This window comes from Dendropsophus ebraccatus, chromosome 8, assembly GCF_027789765.1.
Source record: "Dendropsophus ebraccatus isolate aDenEbr1 chromosome 8, aDenEbr1.pat, whole genome shotgun sequence".
NCBI lineage: Eukaryota > Metazoa > Chordata > Amphibia > Anura > Hylidae > Dendropsophus > Dendropsophus ebraccatus.
The window spans coordinates 123,540,536-123,563,648 of NC_091461.1; the positions used below are offsets into that span (position 1 = coordinate 123,540,536).

Below are 23,113 nucleotides of genomic sequence, written 5' to 3' on the forward strand. Positions count from 1 at the left end.
CTATACACATTAGATGGTTGGCCGATCACACACATATTACCAGGCTAGGCCACTACACACATTAGATGGTTGGCCGATCACACACATGTCACCAGGCTAGGCCACTATACACATTAGATGGTTGGCCGATCACACACATGTCACCAGGCTAGGCCACTATACACATTAGATGGTTGGCCGATCACACACATGTCACCAGGCTAGGCCACTATATATATTAGATGGTTGGCCGATCACACACATATTACCAGGCTAGGCCACTATACACATTAGATGGTTGGCCGATCACACACATATCACCAGGCTAGGCCACTATACACATTAGATGGTTGGCCGATCACACACGTCACCAGGCTAGGCCACTATACACATTAGATGGTTGGCCGATCACACACATATCACCAGGCTTGGCCAATATTAACATACTTGGCTGTCTTAGCGGATATAACTGTGTATGAAAACATAGATTGCAACAGAAACCTATAGGTGCAAGTGCTTCCTGTATACACTGCCCCCGGTGTACTCACAATAATAACCTGCTCTATAGATATTTATCTCTCCATAAACACCACACGAGTGTGCGGCTACACCGACTGTTTATGTGTACGAGGGGACCAGGTGATCTAGCTGCCGGCGGCTCAAACCTGCGGCTATGGAAAGTTTATGGCCACCTTAAGGGTTCACATCTGCAATTGTGGATAGAGATGAGCGAACCTGGAGCAGCTGGAGTCCATCCGAACCCGAACTCTCAGCATGTGATTAGCGGCGGCTGCTGAACTTGGATAAAGCCCTAAGGCAGGGGTACTCAACAACTTTTAGTGAAGGTCCACTTACCGGGGTCTATTGTCAGGTGAAGGTCCGAGCTGAACATCAGTAGGAAACATGTTTTGTTACTTTGTCACAAACGTTCAACTATTTATATACAGAATTGCTGCTTATTAGCGGGAAAACTGGCATTTTTCTCTCTCTCACCAGGCCTTTGATATTAGGTACAAAGGGGGTGACTGCCCTGGTAGTATATAGCCCCCCTGTTGCTCCCCCAGTAGTGTATAGCCCCCCCCTGTGCGCTCTCCCTCAGTAGTATATAGCCCCCTGTTGCTCCCCCAGTAGTATATAGCCCCCCTGTGCGCTCTCCCCCTGTAGTATATAGCCCCCTGTGAGCTCCCCCCAGTAGTATATAGCCTCCCCGTGCGCTCTCCCCCTGTAGAATATAGCCCCCTGTGCGCTGTCCCCCAGTAGTATATAGCCCCCTGTGAGCTCCCCCCAGTAGTATATAGCTCCCCTGTGCTCTCCCCCTGTAGTATATAGCCCCCTGTGAGCTCCCCCCAGCAGTATATAGCCCCCCTGAGCTCTCCCCAAGTAGTATATAGCCCCCCTGTGCTCTCCCCCTGTAGTATATGGCCCCCTGTGAGCTCCCCCCAGCAGTATATAGCCCCCTGTGAGCTCCCCCCAGCAGTATATAGCCCCCTGTGCTCTCCCCCTGTAGTATATAGCCCCCTGTGAGCTCCCCCCAGCAGTATATAGCCCCCCTGAGGTCCTCCCAAGTAGTATATAGCCCCCCTGTGATCTCCCCCCTGTAGTATATAGCCCCCTGTGAGCTCCCCCCAGCAGTATATAGCCCCCCTGAGCTCCCCCCAAGTAGTATATAGCCCCCCTGTGATCTCCCCCCTGTAGTATATAGCCCCCTGTGAGCTCCCCCTGTAGTATATAGCCCCCCCGTGCGCTGTCCCCCTGTAGTATATAGCCCCCTGTGCTCTCCCCCCAGTAGTATATAGCCCCCTGTGAGGTCCCCCACAGTAGTATATAGCCCCCCTTGTGCTTTCCCCCTGTAGTATATAGCCCCTGTGAGGTCCCCCCTGTAGTATATAACCCCCTGTGCGCTCCCCCCAGTAGTATATAGCCCCCTCAGTAGTATATAGCCCCCTGTGAGGTCCCCCCTGTAGTATATAGTCCACCTGTGCGCTTTCCCCTTGTAGATGCCCCCCAGACAGAAAAAAAAAAATAACAAAAACAACTCACCTAGCACCTCGTTCCCCGCTGCGGCTGTCTTCGTCTCTTCCCGTCGGTCCGGCCCCCGGCTGATACGCGCTCTCTGGGGATGTCCCGGGGATTCCCCAGCAGAGCGCGCATCAGTGACCTCAGCGTCACTTCCGGGAAGGACAGGCCGGCAGCGTACACTGAGGTCTGTGGTGCGCGCTCTGCTGGGGAATCCCCGGGACATCCCCAGAGAGCGCGTATCAGCCGGGGGCCGGACCGACACTGCCCCCAGCCCCACAGGCGTACTGCAACCTAAGGACAGTACGCCTATGGGGCGGGAGGCAGTGCGGTGGGGAGCGGGACGGACCGGATCCGGGGCGGTTAGGAGGTCTGACCAGGGGTCCGGACAGCTGGCCTCCGCGGTCCGGGTTCGGACCGCGGTCCGCCAGTTGAGGACCCCTGCCCTAAGGCTATGTGGGAATCCTGGATATAGTCATTGGCTGTATCCATGTTTTCCAGACAACCTTAGAGCTTTATCCAAGTTTAGCAGCCCCCGCTAATCACATGCTGAGAGTTCGGGTTCGGATGGATTTGAACCCGAACCCGGTTTGCTCATCTCTACTATGGACCCATTCATTTCTATGGCCCCATTCACACAGTCCAAGCTGAAGTGCAACAAATCAGTCAGAGAACGGTCTCTGCAATCTCAACCTAAGGGTATAAACACACACAGCATATACGCAGCAAATACGCAACAAATACGCAGCAGATTAGATCTAAATAACTGAACACAGCATCAAATCTGCTGTGTATACGGTGTGTGTGTTTGTACCCTAAAGGGAAGCAGTCACGTAGACAGTGCAGTCACATAGACAGTGCAGTCACATAGCACAGAGCAGTCACATAGCACAGTCACATAGACAGCGCAGTCACATAGCACAGTCACATAGACAGTGCAGTCACATAGCACAGTCACATAGACAGCGCAGTCACATAGCACAGTCACATAGACGCGCAGTCACATAGCACAGTCACATAGACAGCGCAGTCACATAGCACAGTCACATAGACAGGGCAGTCACATAGACAGTGCAGTCACATAGCACAGTCACATAGACAGGGCAGTCACATAGACAGTGCAGTCACATAGACAGTGCAGTCACATAGACAGCCTGTTATAGGAGAGGGGAGCCGAGTGATATATAGCACTGGGAGAAAGATTCAGGATCAGGCCGGCTTCGCGCTGCGTTTTTACTGTCTAATTAGCAGATCAGTTTAATGGGAAAAAACTGATGAGAAAATTGTGTTTTTCATCCATTTTTTTCTGTTAGACAGCAAAAACGCAGCGTGCTGTTTCTGTTCTTAGGAGTCCAGTGGGTGGTCCTACACACTGTCACTCATATGGGTCAGGCTGCCAGTCACTGAGTAGGACCACCCACTGTGCGGCCTTTCTATAGGCCCCGACCACAATCACAGCTGCAGGTAACGTGGATCTGATCTGTACCGTGGCCCCTGTCTGGGCGTCTTACAAGACAGCGAGTGCCGAGACAAAAGAATCAGAAAAGATGGGCAAGTGTAAGCAACCACGACAAGGCCACAGGACTGGCTCCTCCAAAACAGAGGGGTGTTCCTGGTGTGCAGGGGGTAGTGTCAGCCAAAAGTGCTTTAAGGAAGGTCAGTGAGCGGGGAGTGAAGGCGACCTGTCCGGTCTGATCACACACAAGGGCTGCTGTAAAGCAAGCTGCTGAAAAAACTTACTGCTGGCTATGACTGGACAGGTATTCTATGGCTACCACCGTGATGTTACCCAGGGTCCTGATCTAGCAGACTGTGCAGCCAGTGTCACATGTACGGATGCTGGATGGCATCACTGCCAGACGGCCATCCTCTAACTACATCAGTGATGGGCGGCCGGACCAATGCTCATCTTGAAGGCCGATTGACCCCGGCGATTGCTCCTTCATCTGATGATCATTGGATCTTTTACACGGGACAATAATCGGCTACCATATATACAGTATAGGTAATACCTTAGCTAGCCCACCGTTCACACTGGCAGCAGGTCCTGCCGCTCCGGTTTCCTGTCAGTCTGCAGCTCTGCTCCACCCAACAAGAATTAATGGAAAGTTATAAAAACTCCTGTAAAAGCCAAACCCAGGCTAACCGTATGAAGAGTGCCAATCTCCCTCCATAATATACTAGTATTGTGTCCCGGTTATAACTGCGGGTAATAACGACATCTGACCAGGACACGGGGCAGGCGGAGGGGTCAGCCAAGAGAAAGTGGTGCTGATCTGGGGGGGAATCGGCGCCTATTCTGAGCCTAAATCTGAAGCCACGTTGGGCAGACAGTATTGCAGGGAGAACTTGGCAAAAGTTCGGGTTTGGGCGAATGAAGCTCGGCATTTGACTCCCGGCATCTGGAGAAGTTGGATGGAGCCTTAAGCCATATCCATATTTTCTAGGACTCCCTATGGCGGCATCCAACTTCTCCAGACATCGGGAGTCATATGCCGAGCTTCATTCATTCGAACCCAGACTTTCGATAAGTTCGCTCCACACTAGTAGCCGGGTCGATGTTTGGTCCTACAGGGACTACTCTATCTGAAAAAAATCCTAAACATGTCAGACGTCCAAGATATCCTTACATGTGTATGGCTGAATGCTGTGCCGCAGCTCCTGGTAATGCTGCTATAATATACTGCAAAGGAGGAGAACAAAGGGGGGGTTGCAGACACGACTATGTGGAGGCAAATAGGGGGGGGGGGGGTCAATAAAACGAAAGACTTCACATTGGACAGGTATCATGCTGGACTTGAGGGATCACGTTGCCTTCTAGCACCGGCAGGGTTTGGCCCCATCCTTGGCTGGTGCGGATGTCAGTGGTGGGGAGTTCTCTCTGCGCTCAGTCTGAGGTTTCCTGGACGATCATCTTATAACCGGTTCAGGTCATTATCACCACCGCTCATCCTCACTACAACTACGAGGACGGAACTAGAAAAGTCAACTTTAAATTAAAAGTAGAGAAGAGCGCAACTCCAGCGCGCTCCAGTCCGATGGTTCGCCATTTGATTACGGGGGCTGAAGAAGTTGGATGCCGCCCTGGGGAGTCCTGGTGGATGCAGCCTAAGGCCATAGACTGCATCCAACTTCTTCAGCCCCCGGTAATCGAATGCTGACAGATCGGACCTGAGTTGCACTGATCTCTAATTAAAAGCCAACGTGATAAGTAGAAACACGACCACATAGATTATTCTAGGCAGAGTATATTGTGCGGTATATTCTCACCTTGTGTTTCCCGTAGGCCACGGCTTTATCGTACAGACTTATTCCTGCCATCAGTTTCTCCATGTTGTCATTCTCGGTCACATGACCCACATCGAAGGCGTGAGCGTAGCCTTGTTCGGCCAGGCAGCGTGCAGCCATGAGTCTGGGCTCGGTGCTGGCGCCCTCGGTATCCAGAGTCATGAGGTGAGATATCTTATCGGCACACTGCGTGGCCTCCTCCTCCATGTTCAGCTTGTCGTAGACACACGCCAAGTTGGCCCAAGCGTTCAGGTTACTCGGGTCCTGTTTGCAAATGTTTGTGAAGATCTCTTTGGCTTTGTCAATCTCGTCCAGGTAGAAGGAGAAAACTCCCAGCAGGTTCCGGATTCCGCTGTGCTGGAAACTGGAGTCGAAGTCGAGCTGGAGCTGGAGAGCCTCTTGCTTGAGTTTGATGTCTCTTCTGCGGAGGTGCGGGGGGGTGCACGACTCAAAGTTCAGGTTCATCTCCAGATGGAAATAACCAGGAATATATTCAAACTCATCGATGAGAGTCTCTATGTCCACTCCGTAGTCTTCCTCCATGGTTGGCCGGGCAATGTCCGTCCTCGTCTTACCTGCTCTATATACTCGTATGTCTGGTTTGAGTCACCTGCAGCTAGGGAGGAGTCTGGGCAGGGAGAGGCCACAAACTATTCCCTCCTCACCCAAGTCTTTAAGTGCAGATTTTGCAAGTCAGCCTCACGATTATTGCTGCAGCCGTTTCCTGCTCTCGTGATAGATTTACTACATATAAACATGCAGAGCGCCGAGAAATCCAGAACCTATCCTGTGTGTGAGGGGACCAGGCACACTAATAATCCAGAACCTATCCTGTATGTGAGGGGACCGGGCACACTAATAATCCAGAACCTATCCTGTGTGTGAGGGGACCGGGTACACTAATAATCCAGAACCTTTCCTATGTGTGAGGGGACCGGGTACACTAATAATCCGGAACCTATCCTGTGTGTGAGGGGACCGGGTACACTAATAATCCAGAACCTGTCCTATGTGTGAAGAGACCAGGCACACTAATAATCCAGAACCTTTCCTATGTGTGAGGGGACCGGGTACACTAATAATCCAGAACCTTTCCTATGTGTGAGGGGACCGGGTACACTAATAATCCAGAACCTATCCTGTGTGTAAGGAGACCGGGTACACTAATAATCCAGAACCTATCCTGTGTGTAAGGAGACCGGGCACACTAATAATCCAGAACCTATCCTGTGTGTAAGGAGACCGGGTACACTAATAATCCAGAACCTATCCTGTATGTGAGGGGACCGGGTACACTAATAATCCAGAACCTATCCTGTGTGTGAGGGGACCGGGTACACTAATAATCCAGAACCTATCCTGTGTGTGAGGAGACCGGGTACACTAATAATCCAGAACCTATCCTGTGTGTGAGGGGACCGGGACACTAATAATCCAGAACCTTTCCTATGTGTGAGGGGACCGGGTACACTAATAATCCAGAACCTATCCTATATGTGAGGGGACCGGGTACACTAATAATCCAGAACCTGTCCTGTGTGTGAGGGGACCATAACACTAATAATCCAGAACCTATCCTATGTGTGAGGAGACCAAGCACACTAATAATCCAGAACCTATCCTATGTGTGAGGGGACCGGGTACACTAATAATCCAGAACCTATCCGGTGTGTGAGGGGACCGGGTACACTAATAATCCAGAACCTATCCTGTGTGTGAGGGGACCAGGCACACTAATAATCCAGAACCTATCCTATGTGTGAGGAGACCAGCCACACTAATAATCCAGAACCTATCCTATGTGTGAGGAGACCAGGCACACTAATAATCCAGAACCTATCCTATGTGTGAGGAGACCAAGCACACTAATAATCCAGAACCTATCCTATGTGTGAGGGGACCGGGCACACTAATAATCCAGAACCTATCCTATGTGTGAGGGGACCGGGCAGACCAATAATCCAGAACCTATCCTATGTGTGAGGAGACCAGGCACACGAATAATCCAGAACCTATCCTATATGTCAGGAGACCAGGCACACTAATAATCCAGAACCTATCCTATGTGTGAGGGGATCGGGCACACTAATAATCCAGAACCAATCCTGTGTGTGAGGGGACCGGGCAGACCAATAATCCAGAACCTGTCCTATATGTCGGGAGACCAGGCACAATACTAATCCAGAACCTATCCTATGTGTGAGGAGACCAGGCACACTAATAATCCAGAATTTATCGAGACACACTAATCCAGAAACATTGCTTTATGTGCAGGAAATGATCTCTCCTGTGTGGCTGATTTCCTGTGAACACTGACACCTGAGGACTAGAGGATTCCTTCTGGCAGCCCAGACCCCCTCCCCAGCTCTATCTGCATATACAGCATTGTGTAGCTATCTCTATGGGACCAGGACTGCAGTGATATACAGTCCATACACTGATGACTGCAGAGATATAACACTCCTCTTCCTCCCTGTAATTCTCTCTCTTGTGATGGAGCCGGAGACTGATCTCCTGTGTATAAGAGCTACAGAGACAGGGAGAAAGGCAGCAAGGCAGACAGCACTTCACTGATCTATCAGTGCACTCACAGCATAAGACTGGACAATATCTCTGCAAAGAGGCATCATCTGAACTGCGGCCTATGAGTCTACAGAAGGAATACAAAGGTCATGCACTTCGCTCTGTAATACCAGCCCTGGCTGCTCTGTATAAACTCCCGCATTGCTTCAGTAACTGATACCGATTACGGTTTTATAATAGATTGTTATAAATGTGATAGTGGTGCTATCTATAGAGAGGATGTAATGGTGCTCCATCCATGGTGTATCATACAGTGATACATTTAGCAAAGTTCTAACTGGGGTAGGGAGATAGGGGGTTCCTATCAGTGCTGGGGTACTATCAGTGTTGGGGTGCTATCAGTGTCAGAGTGCTATCAGTGCAGGGGTACTATCAGTTTAAGGTGCTATCAGTGTTGGGGGTACTATGCGTGCAGGGGTACATCAGTGCTGGGGTACTATTAAAACTGGGTCGCTATCAGTGCAATGGTACTATTAATGCAGGGGTACTATCAGTCTTAGAGCGCTGTCAGTGCAAGGTGCTATTAGTGTTGGGTAGCTATCAGTGTAGGGGTACTATCAATGCAGGGGTACAATCATTGGTGGGGGGTACTATCAGTTGTGCTGGGTATTATCAGTGCTGAGGGGTTCTCTCAATGCCTGGATGCTATCAGTGTCGGGGTGCTTTGCTATCAGTACGGGGGTGTTATCAGTGTCGGGGTGCTATCAGTACTGGGGTGCTATTGGACAACCCCCAGGCATCTTAGATTGTCCACATACTATCTATATATAACGTCCTGGGAACCTCTGAGAGACATTTGTTGGATATTTTAGAGCTGGGAATAGTCTCGGGTTCTCGCCTCACACTGTGTTTGCTGCATTTTCCCCCCGAGGGAAAGACGATGGCAGAAGAAGTGACAGGAGAGGCGGAAGGTGAGTCAGGGAGCAGCAGCGATGACAGAGAGAAGGGTGGGGAGCAGCGGCAGATAGACGGCAGGGTGGTGGCCAGGGGAGGATTCATACACAGACATTTTACAGTGCGGTATTATTCTGCCCCTGCACGTCATCTAATATCACAGCTGTAATATATAACACATACAAACAGTATACAGAACAACCTTAAAGGGGGAGTACACCAACAAATCTCCAGTCTTCTAGTACTTATCAGCTGCTGTATGCCCTGCAGGAAGTGGTGTATTCCCTCCAGTCTGACACAGTGCTCTCTGCTGCCACCTCTGTCCATGTCAGGAACTGTCCAGAGCAGGAGAGGTTTTCTATGAGGATTTGCTGCTGCTCTGGACAGTTCCTGACATGGACAGAGGTGGCAGCAGAGAGCACTGTGTTACACTGGAGGGAATACACCACTTCCTGCAGGGCATACAGCAGCTGATAAGTACTAGAAGACTTGAGATTTTTAAATTACATTAAAGTAAATTACAAATCTCTGGCACCTGATCAGTGAGGGTGAGTAGGCGAGGTGGATGCAGGATCAGACTTATTTGCTACGTTTATCTTTGCCGCTATTCTGGGCTATGGGTGTATATAATATACAGTAAGGTAGGGACTGTGCGCTTAGTTCCCTAATGTCATGCGGTTCTGCTTACACTCATTATCCCCTCTCACCCTCATTTTGTTGGTATTTTATTAAATGGGTATTCTGGTGAGGTAAAATACATGTTATTAGCTGTGACCACACCAACGCCATATAGCAGTATACATTGTCCCTATGTCTGGTCATATACACAGACGCCATATAATACTATACATTGTCCCTATGTCTGGTCATATACACAGACGCCATATAATACTATACATTGTCCCTATGCCTGGTCATACACAGACGCCATATAACAGTATACATTGTCCCTATGTCTGGTCATACACAGACGCCATATAATACTATACATTGTCCCTATGTCTGGTCATACACAGACGCCATATAACAGTATACATTGTCCCTATGCCTGGTCATACACAGATGCCATATAGCAGTATACATTGTCCCTATGCCTGGTCATATACACAGACGCCATATAACAGTATACCTTGTCCCTATGCCTGGTCATATACACAGACGCCATATAACACTATACATTGTCCCTATGCCTGGTCATATACACAGACGCCATATAACACTATACATTGTCCCTATGCCTGGTCATATACACAGACGCCATATAACACTATACATTGTCCCTATGTCTGGTCATACACAGATGCCATATAGCAGTATACATTGTCCCTATGTCTGATCATATACAGACGCCATATAACAGTATACCATGTCCTTATTCCTGGTCATACACAGACGTCATATAACAGTATACCTAGTCCCTATGCCTGGTCATATACACAGACGCCATATAGCAGTATACATTGTCCCTATGTCTGATCATATACAGACGCCATATAACAGTATACCATGTCCTTATTCCTGGTCATACACAGACGTCATATAACAGTATACCTAGTCCCTATGCCTGGTCATATACACAGACGCCATATAACAGTATACATTGTCCCTATGTCTGGTCATACACAGACGCCATATAACACTATACATTGTCCCTATGTCTGGTCATACACAGATGCCATATAGCAGTATACATTGTCCCTATGTCTGGTCATACACAGATGCCATATAGCAGTATACATTGTCCCTATGCCTGGTCATACACAGACGCCATATAGCAGTATACATTGTCCCTATGCCTGGTCATATACACAGACGCCATATAACACTATACATTGTCCCTATGTCTGGTCATACACAGATGCCATATAACAGTATACATTGTCCCTATGTCTGGTCATACACAGACGCCATATAACACTATACATTGTGCCTATGTCTGGTCATACACAGACGCCATATAACAGTATACCATGTCCTTATTCCTGGTCATACACAGACGCCATATAACACTATACATTGTCCCTATGTCTGGCACTGTTAGCTGGGATCTCCTCTGTACATACAGTGTTGATGTATAATATAATACAAGGCATTATGTGTCTCCCAGAACGCATTGTTCCTTGCAGATTACACGGCCCCGGGCACATGGATTCTTATTCCTGCCGCATTACTAAGATTTTCCCAGTGCAGGATTCTATGGAGAAAGTTATATAATGGCCAGGAGTGAAGCTGGCGGCATGGCGGAGACATTACTCACCGGTAACACCGACTGACACATCTCTAGCAGCGGGACATGGCGTCTGAGGGACGTTACACAACCGCTCCTGAATACAGAGAAGAGATGGAGAAGATGTAATAATGTGTATATTAGTGGAAGGAAGAGCACCTGAGCCCCTCACCTGTCTGCCCAGGGGGGCACTCCGCATCACGTCTACAGCAGAGATGGTGGTCGGATCCCATCACATCTGCTGCTTCCGTCCATAATAAGGGCGCGTTCACACTATGGAAGTCTCACGAATAACATCCCACAGGATTCCGCCGCTCGCCCCTGCTTGACTCTCTGCCTGTGCCATAGACTCATTCTCCGCCCAAAGAATTGACATGAATGATAAATCGCCCTATTGATTAGCTTTTTTTTCTAGCTAAAAACCTGAAATTTTTGGTCGTTATTTTTAGCCTTTTCAGACAACTTGTGTATGTACATAGCCTGTCTAGTCTATGTTACATCTATGCCCCTGTGACTGGTGGTGTATGACACAGGAACTCCCTCTTCGGTGGTCTCTGAATCCCCAGACTAACACAGCTGTCTCCGGTGGGCTCCATTACTTGTCGTTCTGTGTGTCGGTGAGGAGCAGCGCTGTATCGGGTCATCATTTATCTTTTTTTTAGCAGATTTCTTCTCTGTAACCTAATCCTGGAGGTTCCCAGGACGAGCGACGGAATACGCCGCGGGTTATACGCGGCATTTCCATAGTGTGCACGTACCCTTACAGAGCTTATAACTCCCCTCTCTCTCTCTGACTGTGTACCCAGGCACTCCCTTTCCTTACCTCCCTCCTCTATATCCATAGACATGCCTTGCTTGTTACTTGATCCCTGAATTAGCTACAGGATAGTGTGTGAGTGTGAGGCAGGCATTTTTGTCTGATAAGATATATTAACGTTTCTTACATTTGCTTGTACCATTGATTTTTGCAAAGTTTGTTAAAGCGACAGCGCCCATCTAATGACACACAACAGTTTAGGAGGATGTGGAGTCGGTCAGTAGGTAGGTCAATAAAATCAATGAGACGTCAGAGGTTGCACTCACATATATCTTTTATTCAGGTTTTTTTTTTGTGCCAATTTTAAACCCCCTTGTGAGACGCCTGGAAACAAAGCTTCAAAATAGATGAAAGTCCAAGTCCCACCCGTTGCAGAGACGTCTCGGCCTCCGACAAGTCCCATATCCTAACGTGTGGAGTTATTTTCTTACAAGAAAAGCATAATACATCGTTCACAGTCGTAGAAGAGTTAAGAGTCCAATAAAAACCGTGTTCATATAAATAAGTGATAAATGGATGTCAGGTTCTTACAAAACATACTCTGTACTCAAACACTAAAGCATCAGTCAGGCAAAAAGAAGAAGAAGAGAGGATTTCACTGGAGTAGTCGTAGGCGGCGATACAGGACGTCCCGGATATCCTCGCCTCTCAGACGTAGCATGCAAAATGTCAAGAGAAAGAAGAAAGGTTATTCACTATGATCGGACAGGAACGGCTACTGAGGAAGCGGACATGATTCTACTGTGCGATGCAGGTAACCTGTATATAGAATAACCTGTATACAGAATCTACCAAGGATTCTTCCCCATGCAGAGAATATTCCAGATCACTGCTGGGAATATGCAAATGAAATAAAAATGGCCCCACCCCCTCCCCTAGACAACCCGTGAGGATCTATCGCAGGGATGGGGAACCTGTGGCCCCACAGATGTTGCAAAACTACAATCCCCATCATGCCGGGACAGCAAACGGCCAATGGGTGGAAGGTTCCCCATCCCTGTTCTGTCGGGCGATTCTTCTCCCCTCTGTCACTTGTCCAATGAGAGTGTTATTTGCCCCATCAGAGTATTATTTATCCCATCAGAGTATTATTTGACCAATGAGAGTGTTATTTGCCCCATCAGAGTATTATTTATCCCATCAGAGTACTATTTGCCCCATCAGAGTATTACTTGACCCATGAGAGTATTATTTGCCCCATCAGAGTATTACTTGCCCCATCAGGGTATTATTTGCCTCATCAGAGTATTATTTGCCCCATCAGAGTATTATTTGCCCCATCAGAGTATTATTTGCCCCACCCTGTGGCAGTAGTTGAGTCCACGTCTGATAAAATAATTATTATAGGTCCGATTCACCTGGTTCTAACCCACCAGGATCAGTACAGGATTCTAAACCTAATATTGATGCTATAATAATGCAGGGGTGGGGGAACCTTCAATTCCCATCATGTCTGCACAGCCAAAGCTTTAGCTCTCCGGGCATGATGGGAGTTGTAGTTGTGCAGCAGCCGGAGGGCATCAGGTTCCCCATCCCTTCTATAATGCCGCCATATTCTGGACACGTGACGCCGGTCTTACATCTATGACAAGGATACCACCTTGGTTTGCCGTCCGCAGTATAGGACTCTCTGCCCCATTGCTGCCATTGGATCCCAATTAAACAGCACTGGTGCCCCAGTATAGCGATAGTGGCCGCCATTATCCGCCATATGTCGCTGAGTAATAACAGAGCGGTATCACACTCACCTAATGGTTTATTTACTCCGAGATCATAATACATGGAATAATGAAATGTCTGGAAGATTCCACAAGCTACAAAGGTTTCCATGAATAAGACGACCCTTACCTTTTCCTTACACGCGTCGCCCCTAACAATCCAATGACGGCTCCATACACCTACAAGTGTCCTCAGAGTCACTCACATTCCCTTATTATAAAAACTGCTAGTTTTTGGAAACTTTTTGTGAAATGTCTGAATTATTAGGTGATTGTCGTCTAATGTTACACAAAGCCCAAGGGTTAAAAAGCCACAAAAAGTACAGTAATAAAAGAAGATGCAACAGGTTTCCTCAAATTCCCTTGTGAGAGGCCTGAAGCATCAATCCCATCAGTAAGGGGGAGCACCCGTAAACCTCTATAGGAAGCGCACCTGCTCAGACAAAGCCGGCATCCCACTACTGGGATGTAAAAAACATTCTCTGTCTATGTAGCCGGAGGACTGGGCGGCACGAAGGATTGGACGACATGGAGGACTCGGTGCATGGAGGACTGGGCAGCACTGAGGACTGGCTACATGGAGGACTGGGCGACGTGGAGGACTGGGAGGCATGGAGGACTGGGTACATGGAGGACTGGCTACATGGAGGACTGGGCAACGTGGAGGACTGGGAGGCATGGAGGACTGGCTACATGGAGGACTGGGCGACGTGGAGGACTGGGAGGCATGGAGGACTGGGTACATGGAGGACTGGGCGACGTGGAGGACTGGGTAAATGGAGTACTGGGCGACGTGGAGGACTGGGTACATGGCGGACTGGGTAGCACGAAGGACTAAGTACACGGAGGACTGGGCGACACGGAGGACTGGGTACTATACGGCTACTTTAGTTGCATTACAGAAATTTGCATTAGAGTCACAGGACCCAAATATCTGTGTAATCTGTCTGCAACTTTCTTGAGTTGCGATTGGACTGTGAAAAAAAAGTTGCCTGCTGGTGGTAGTCACACTCGGCATGTGGTTTGTGCCAAAAAATCTGTTAAATCGCAATTTTGGGTGACTGTTGTGTCATGGCTTCAGTATACCGCACCGACAATCAATAAATGCGATGCTGCGACATGACACAGTGACCTCCATGACATGTAGCCTCGGCCTAAATGTTAGGCAGCCGGACTCTTTACCTGCTTATATTTCACATACAGCGCTATTCAGGGCTATGGGCCACGTCTGATATTCAGGCCGACTTGTAATACCAGATATGGCCCATAGACAAGTGTGGTGCTGTTTCTGGGGGGAAGGGGCTCTCAGGCAGCGGTCTCCAACCCGCGGTTTACCAGCTGCTGCAAAGCGCCGGTTATAGTTTTGCCTCATGTAATGGTTGGACTTAGGCAGGAAGACGTTTTCCTCCTTTGATCCAGAAGTATTTTTGCCTTTTCCCACATTAAGTAAAAAAATATATATACAAAACAAAAAACGGAAGGAGTAATGTGGTAATTACGGTGACCAGGAGTCTGCGGCCCATCCAGCCCTCAACCCATCCAGAAGAGAACGGAGCGCCGGCGCCACCTGGTGGCCTCCTAGCTTATAAACCATGACAAAGTGAGAGGTAAGAACTGGATCCAGTGTATTGGGGCAGAAGGAGCGGCGTCCAGGGGCGTAACTAGAAATGGCTGGGCCCCATAGCAAACTTTTGATCCCCCCCAGGGATCAAAGTGTAGTCATAACTGTATAACAGAAAGTGGTGGTCAAGAGTAGAGATGAGCGAACCGGCCGAGGTTCGGGTTCATATGAACCTGAACTCTCGGCTTCGGATTCCCGCTGTCTGCCTGAGGACCGCCTGGAAAACTGGGATACAGCCATAGCCATAGGCTGTATCCACCCTCTCCATGGAGCGGGCAGACAGCGGGAATCAGAAGCCAAGAGTTCAGGTTCATATGAACCCGAACCTCGGCCGGTTCGCTCATCTCTAGTCAAGAGGGCAATCTGCAGAACCCTGTCACCCAAATGATGACAGCTTAAGGGGCCCAGTGTATTGCAGGAGCAGACCACGGGGCCCCCTGATGCAGTGGGCCCTGTAGCAGCCGCTATGGCTGCTATAGTGGTAGTTACGCCCCTGGTGGCGTCCTCTCCCCTCCGGTACTGAAATGAATCTGGAGCATGAAATGTCACAGTGGCTAAATTCACAGATGCTACAAGTTTTGCAAATTAATCAGGACGAACCCCCAAACTCCTTCATTCTCCCTTAAAGTGAATCTGTCCCCCCTGGAATGAATACTGTGCCGGCGGCTCCACTGCATGGATGGTAGTACATAGTGTCAGGGAGGCGGGGCCTAAGGTTCTTTGCTGTATGCCCGCCCCCTTGTACAATAAGTCATGCACCAGTTTTCAGCTGATCACATGTGCATTGCTTATTATGCAGGAATACGGCACAGTGAGGAGTGGCACCTGGAACCCCAGGCCCCGCCTCCTTGGCACTATCTTAATAATGGACACAGGCTTTACAGATATGATAGGCCTGACCTTATTACCATCTATCCAGCTGTGCCGCCAGATCAGTATACGTCCAGGAGGTGACGGATTTTCCGTAAAAACACAATCCTATAATACGTAATAAGAGACGATCTGTGAGAGAGTGGGAGGCGTCAGATGTGGGCGGAGCTTAGCAGATCTTCTCACCTTAGACTTTCTCTCTAGGAGCCGCAGTAAACTATAGCGAGGGGTAATGTACTCCCACAAAGCCGCAGGGAAGCTCGGGGTCTCTATTAGCAGCAGAAGGTTACATCAATCCCATCCTGAACCCCCCAACACCTCACGTTTAAAGGGATTTGCGGCTTTGGCCTGGAAAGCTGCAGCTCATCACAACATGGCCCTTGGTGATCAGTTGTGAAGTCTGCAGTAAGGGTGTGTTTACACAGACAGATTATTGAAGCCAAAGCCAGGAATGGATGTGAGAAGAGGAGATATCTCAGTCCCTGGATATAGTCTGTTCCTGGCTTTGGCTTCAATAATCTGTAAAATAAATCTCTCCATATAAAAGCAGCATAAGGTTTACTGGAGGTATCAGACACACCAGGCCTGAGCGGCCGCCATCCTGGAGCGTCTGTCTGTACGGACTCGCTGTATGAGCCGGCCCTGACTTATAAATATCTCTACAAAGAGAGAGAAAGAATAATAGATAAAATAATAATATAATAAAATACAATGCAACGATGAATGTATCAGTGATGAGAAGCCATAGAAAAAGTATGAAGAACATGGAGAAGAAACGTGCAGAGTTACTGACAGACTGAACATTATCGGGAGATTGGAGGGGAACATCATCAACCAATAATCAATCAATAATCAACCATTCCATTTACCGACTACAAGCAGTAAGGGCCCTTTAACACGGAGCGGCCTGAGGCTGCAGCGCCGATCAGCGAGATCATCTGCAGATCCTTCATGATTATGCAGCCGGGACGCACAAATGATTGCGGGATTGTCTGTGCGGCCCTTTCCTTTCCTCATAGTCGGCTGCAGGACCTAAATATCCTAAAACAGTTCTGTGGTCCCTGATAAGGCGGCCAGAACAGGTAAACATGGCTGCCGGCTGCCCCTACTGGGTAGGCTAAACCACAGCCCTGCAGCTACTGCAGGACTACAACTCCCATCAGGCCTGGAGCTAAAGCTTTGACCGTCCAGAACAGGATATGTAATTTTTCATAATCTGAAGGGCCGCGAGTTTGACCCCTCCCCCTGGCTTGTAGAGGATATATATATATTCTTTATTATACAGGGCCCTGTTACAGTGTTAGGTTCCCTCTATTCTTCACATTTTAAGCACCAGTGAACATGCGGCTGCCCTATCAGAGGGAGAAAGACTGCTATGTATATAAGGATGTCCTCATCTGTTATACAGACGCCCTCATCCGTTATACAGGCGCCCTCATCCGTTATACAGGCGCCCTCATCCGTTATACAGACGCCCTCATCCGTTATACAGACGCCCTCATCCGTTATACAGGCGCCCTCATCCGTTATACAGACGCCCTCATCCGTTATACAGACGCCCTCATCCGTTATACAGACGCCCTCATCGGTTATACAGACGCCCTCATCCGTTATACAGACGCCCTCATCCGTTATACAGACGCCCTCATCCTTTATACAGACGCCCTCATCCGTTATACAGACGCCCTCATCCGTTATAAAGACGCCCTCATCCGTTATACAGACGCCCTCATCCGTTATACAGGCGCCCTCATCCGTTATACAGACGCCCTCATCCGTTATACAGACGCCCTCATCCGTTATACAGACGCCCTCATCCGTTATACAGACGCCCTCATCCGTTATACAGACGCCCTCATCCTTTATACAGACGCCCTCATCCGTTATACAGACGCCCTCATCCGTTATACAGACGCCCTCATCCGTTATAAAGACGCCCTCATCCGTTATACAGACGCCCTCATCCGTTATACAGGCGCCCTCATCCGTTATAAAGACGCCCTCATCCGTTATACAGACGCCCTCATCCGTTATAAAGACGCCCTCATCCTTTATACAGACGCCCTCATCCGTTATACAGACGCCCTCATCCTTTATACAGACGCCCTCATCCGTTATACAGACGCCCTCATCCGTTATACAGACGCCCTCATCCGTTATAAAGACGCCCTCATCCGTTATACAGACGCCCTCATCCGTTATACAGGCGCCCTCATCCGTTATAAAGACGCCCTCATCCGTTATACAGACGCCCTCATCCGTTATAAAGACGCCCTCATCCGTTATACAGACGCCCTCATCCTTTATACAGACGCCCTCATCCGTTATACAGACGCCCTCATCCGTTATACAGACGCCCTCATCCGTTATACAGGCGCCCTCATCCGTTATACAGACGCCCTCATCCTTTATACAGACGCCCTCATCCTTTATACAGACGCCCTCATCCGTTATACAGGCGCCCTCATCCGTTATACAGACGCCCTCATCCTTTATACAGACGCCCTCATCCAGTTACATTACAAGCACCAAGTTTGTACTAAACATTCTGCACTCCAGCTTTGGCGTCCACCATTAAGAAGCTTCATGAATACCTGACCAGGGACACTGCAAGCCGCGTCCTTCACATGCAAAAAATAAATATGAACAGAAATAAAACCGTATATAATGATCAGAAATAAAACCGTATATACTGATCAGATATAAAACGTTTATACTGATCAGATATAAAACCGTATGTATATACTGATCAGTAATAAATCCGTATATACTGATCATGAAATAAAACCGTATGTATATACTGATCAGAAATAAAACCGTATATACTGATCAGATATAAAACAGTATGTATATACTCATCAGAAATACAACAGTGATAAGGTTACAGTAACTCTCTTGTATGGAGGAAACCTTCTTTTGTGATCATGGAAATCTGATCTCAACTATTAGAAAGGTCTTAATAAAATTTGAGGATACAGAATATATATATATATATATAAATATACATACACAGTGATACAAAAGTATAGAGGGGAAGACGGTAACAAAAAGAGTATAATGGATGGAGAGTGTAACTGTTCTTCTTCCTACCCTAAGGCGGCCATAGACAGACGTGCTGCCAATTCTGGTGGTGACGTCTCCGTCCGCCCCTGGACCTCCTGAGTTAGGAACCCCAACCTTCTGCTTTCCATAGAATGATAGGTAAAGTCTGGGGTTCTCAGCATGGAGAGGGTTAATGATAGCTGAAAGTGCTTGATATCCCCCCTTACAGGCCTCTCTGATGATTCTGCTATTGGGTCCCATAAATGACCAGTATACGGCTGCGTCTAGTAAACAGCTCCCTGACACAACATCGGCTCCGCAACTGTATACGGCTCCCCTCCAGTTTTGGCGATAGATCGGTAACATAGAAAGCCTGTCCCCAGACTCTGACAACAGAGTCCCACTGTATTTCTATAAGATGCAGCTTCAGCTTCCACTGTATTTCTATAAGATGCAGCTTCAACTTCCAATGTATTTCTATAAGATGCAGCTTTGGCCTCCACTATATTTCTATAAGATGCAGCTTTGGCCTCCACTGTATTTCTATGAGATGTAGCTTCAGCCTCCACTGTATTTCTATGTGATGCAGCTTCAGCCTCCACTGTATTTCTATGTGATGCAGCTTCAGCCTCCACTGTATTTCTATAGGATGCAGCTTTGGTCTCCACTGTATTCCTATGAGATGCAGCTTCAGTCTGCACTGTAGGCTATAAACCCTGTAACTCACATATGTTGTGTTCATGCACAGACCCTTCTTCTATGTGTGGCTTCTATAGTGGGATGGGTCCAGGTTAAAGAGGTGGGATGGGGAGGGGGCTGCTCTAGAACATTACCATTGCTATAAAACTGCACTGACCAATCCAAAACCACCACAATAAGCGCCGTAATACATAAGGGGGGAGGAAAAATCTGTGAAATATGAAAATTCATTAGAATTTGCTCACTGTCCCTACCATTATATACATCCCTTACTCCCCAGAGTTAAGTGCTATGTTAAGTGCTTCTCCCATATAATGGTCTTCAGTAAGTACGAGTCCCTTGTGTATATATTGAAATGTCATAGGACTAACACTATGTCCGTTCTCCACCGACGCCCGGGACCTACCGAATGAAACCATGAGGTGACTGTGGTGCCTGGCACCTGGATAGGCGACCCTAGGACCTGTATTGGAGGTGCTTATTGCCTTCAGAAGCAAGGCTATATTCCATATAAAGTGCTACTATACAGTCCGATGCAGAACTCCTCACTTCTGCATCGATACAAGAAAACTCCTTCTCTTTGCATTGGATGGGGGGTTGTTACCGAACTCCCCCCAATAACAGAGAAACCCATTTATAAGCCCAGAAGAGTGAAGGTCTCCTCGCTATCCCAGACCCCGGGTATGTAACGTGTAACTAGAAGAGGGGCCCTGAACTGTATTCCATCTAGACCAGGGATTCGGAACCTTCGGCCCACCAGCTGTTGCAAAACTACAATTCCCATCATGCCTGGACAGCCTTTGGGTTCCCCATCCCTGATCTAGAAGCTTAAAGGGGTATTCCACTCAAACAAGAAAATTTTGATATGTTGCTGCCCATGGTGAGAAAAACAATTCCTTATTTCCTATTCAGTCTCCTTCCCCCAGTTCTCAGCTACTGCTTTCTGCTGAAAACACAAAAATCTGTGTGAGCTTTTCTCTCTGTCTCCCCTTCCTCGTCCCCCTCCCTTATGAGATGGCTGATGTAAACAAGTCTCTGGCAAGCTGTATCTGCAACATTGTAGCTTCTTTGTAATGCTGGGGGGGGGGGGGTTAGTCTGAGGTCAAGTTGCTGATGAACTCACCGTGATTAACTCTCCCAGCATTACAAAGAAGCTACAATGTTGCACATACAGCCTGGCAGGGACTTGTTTACATCAGCCGTCTCAGAAGGGAGGGGGGAGGAAGGGGAGACAGAGAGAAAAGCTCACACACAGATTTTTGTGTCTTCAGCAGAAAGCAGCAGCTGAGAACTAGGGGAAGGAGACTGAATAGATAATAACAAGTATGGAAGGAATTGTTACTCTCACCATGGGCAGCAACATATCAGAAGTTATGTATGAGTGGAATACCTTTGAATCGAACACATCCATGCAGCGACTCCCCCGACTTCTGTTACTCATTGCACAATACCAGAAAGCTAGGACCCAGGGGAACGTGGTGGATAAAGGAGTCAGAAACCCTGAGCTTGATATGGACCAGGGTCTTATCCTTTTTTTGGGATATCGCCAGCTCATATATCACTCAACATACGTCAATGTAAAGCCATAGCGTCTGCGCGTCTCCTCAAACAAACAGGCAGACGTAATATAGAACTAAAGCAATTTACCTTTAAGGACATAAAAGGAGGACAGCGGGGGAAGCTTGTGTCAATGTGAAGGAAGCCGCCACTCACAGCTGAGCCGCTTCGGTGTGCACAGAAAGATGGCCGCACTTTGACAGAACCCATCAGATAAGCCGATACGTCATCATTCCCCGAGCTCGGACAACGCTACAGCTCCCATAATGCCCTGACAGCGGAGAGCGGTCACATTGGGGAACCCCAGTGCCCTGCATTATATGGTCTAGGCTGCATCCAGGACTCCCTAGGCTGTCACCCAGCTTCTGGGGTCCCGCCTTGTGATGGAGGGATCCTCAGCCCAGATCTGACCTGCCTGGAGTCTGTTTTACGTAGTGGATATAAATCCCATAGAAGTCAATGGGTTATGGTAGCAGCGTAGCTTGTGGAGCTGCACAATGGGAGTTACTCTACCTGCGTAATACAGAAACCATGGCTGCTTCTGGACTCCTGACCCCCTCTATTTGAGGGCCGGGGGTCCCACATCTATCAGACACTCATGGCAAATCCTGTGGACATGGGATGAAACAACTCTTTACCTTAAAGGAGTTGTTCACCAAAATGTTTTTCTATTAAATCAACTGGTGTCACAAAGTTATATAGATTTGTAGTTTACTTCTATCAAAAAAAAATCTTCAGTCTTCCAATACTTACCAGCTGCTGTATGTCCTGCAGGAAGTGGTGTATTGTCTCCAGTCTGGAGAGCAGGAGAGGTTTTCTATGGGGATTTGCTGCTGCTCTGGACAGTTCCTGACATGGACAGAGGTGGCAGCAGAGAGCACTGTGTCAGACTGGAGAGAATACACCACTTCATGCAGGACATACAGCAGCTGATAAGTACTGGAAGACTGGAGATTTTTTCTTATTATTATAAAGTACAAATCTATAAAACTTTCTAAGACCAGCTGATTTAAAAGAAAAATTCTGGTGAACAATCCCTTTAATCTAATGGGTTCTGTCAAAGTCCTGACATTGTATGTGTCTGAATAATCCAACATCCTTAGCATTATAAAAGCGCTTGCATTGTCATCAGAAAATCCAAAAAATAAAATAGAAAAATGTAACTTATAACAACAACAGTACAAAACCAAAGGATTCTGGGTAATATAAACCGTGTGGCAGCGAGAATAAATAAATAGGTGAAATACTGTCACTAACCTGGTAAATGCCGGGAGACCTAGAGACCAATTCTACCTGTCTACCGCAAATAAGAAGAGCAATGAGGACTGGAAGAGAGAAAAGTACAAAACGGCGGCGGTTAAAGCGTATTCCCTCGTCTGCGGGAAAATAACAATGGCCGCAGGAAGGAGGGAGGAGGAGGAGCGCTCCCCTTGTTCACCGAACTGAAGAAGTACAAGGTGCGGATGGAGCGCTCACCAGATCTGGGACTCCAGTCATTTATAAATAAGCGTCCGAAAAGGAGCCCCGTCCGACACAAACACGGTCAGCCTCCATTGTACGTCACAAAAATAGCTTAGTGCACCTTGAAGGGGTCGTTCACAAAAAAAAAATATTTTAAATAATCTGTTACCAGGAAGAGTCAGAGATTTGTCATTTACTTATATAAAAAAATCTCCAGTCTTCCCATACTTTTCAGCTGCTGTATGTCCTGCAAGAAGTGTATTCTCTCCAGTCTGACCCAGTGCTCTCTGCTGCCACCTCTGTCCATGTCAGGAACTGTCCAGAGCAGCAGCAAATCCCCA

General features: G+C 48.0%; 1 protein-coding gene across 1 annotated transcript in view; it reads right to left on the reverse strand.

Moving 5' to 3' along the window:
* TTC22 (tetratricopeptide repeat domain 22) overlaps nucleotides 1-5,899 on the reverse strand; it is a 35,528-nt gene extending 29,629 nt beyond the window's left edge. Inside the window, exon 1 of the mRNA XM_069979517.1 lies at nucleotides 5,266-5,899. Coding sequence (XP_069835618.1) covers nucleotides 5,266-5,826 — 561 coding nt within the window. The 5' untranslated portion in view covers nucleotides 5,827-5,899. The remainder of the gene's footprint in view (nucleotides 1-5,265) is intronic.
* Between the last annotated feature and the right edge of the window lie 17,214 nt (nucleotides 5,900-23,113).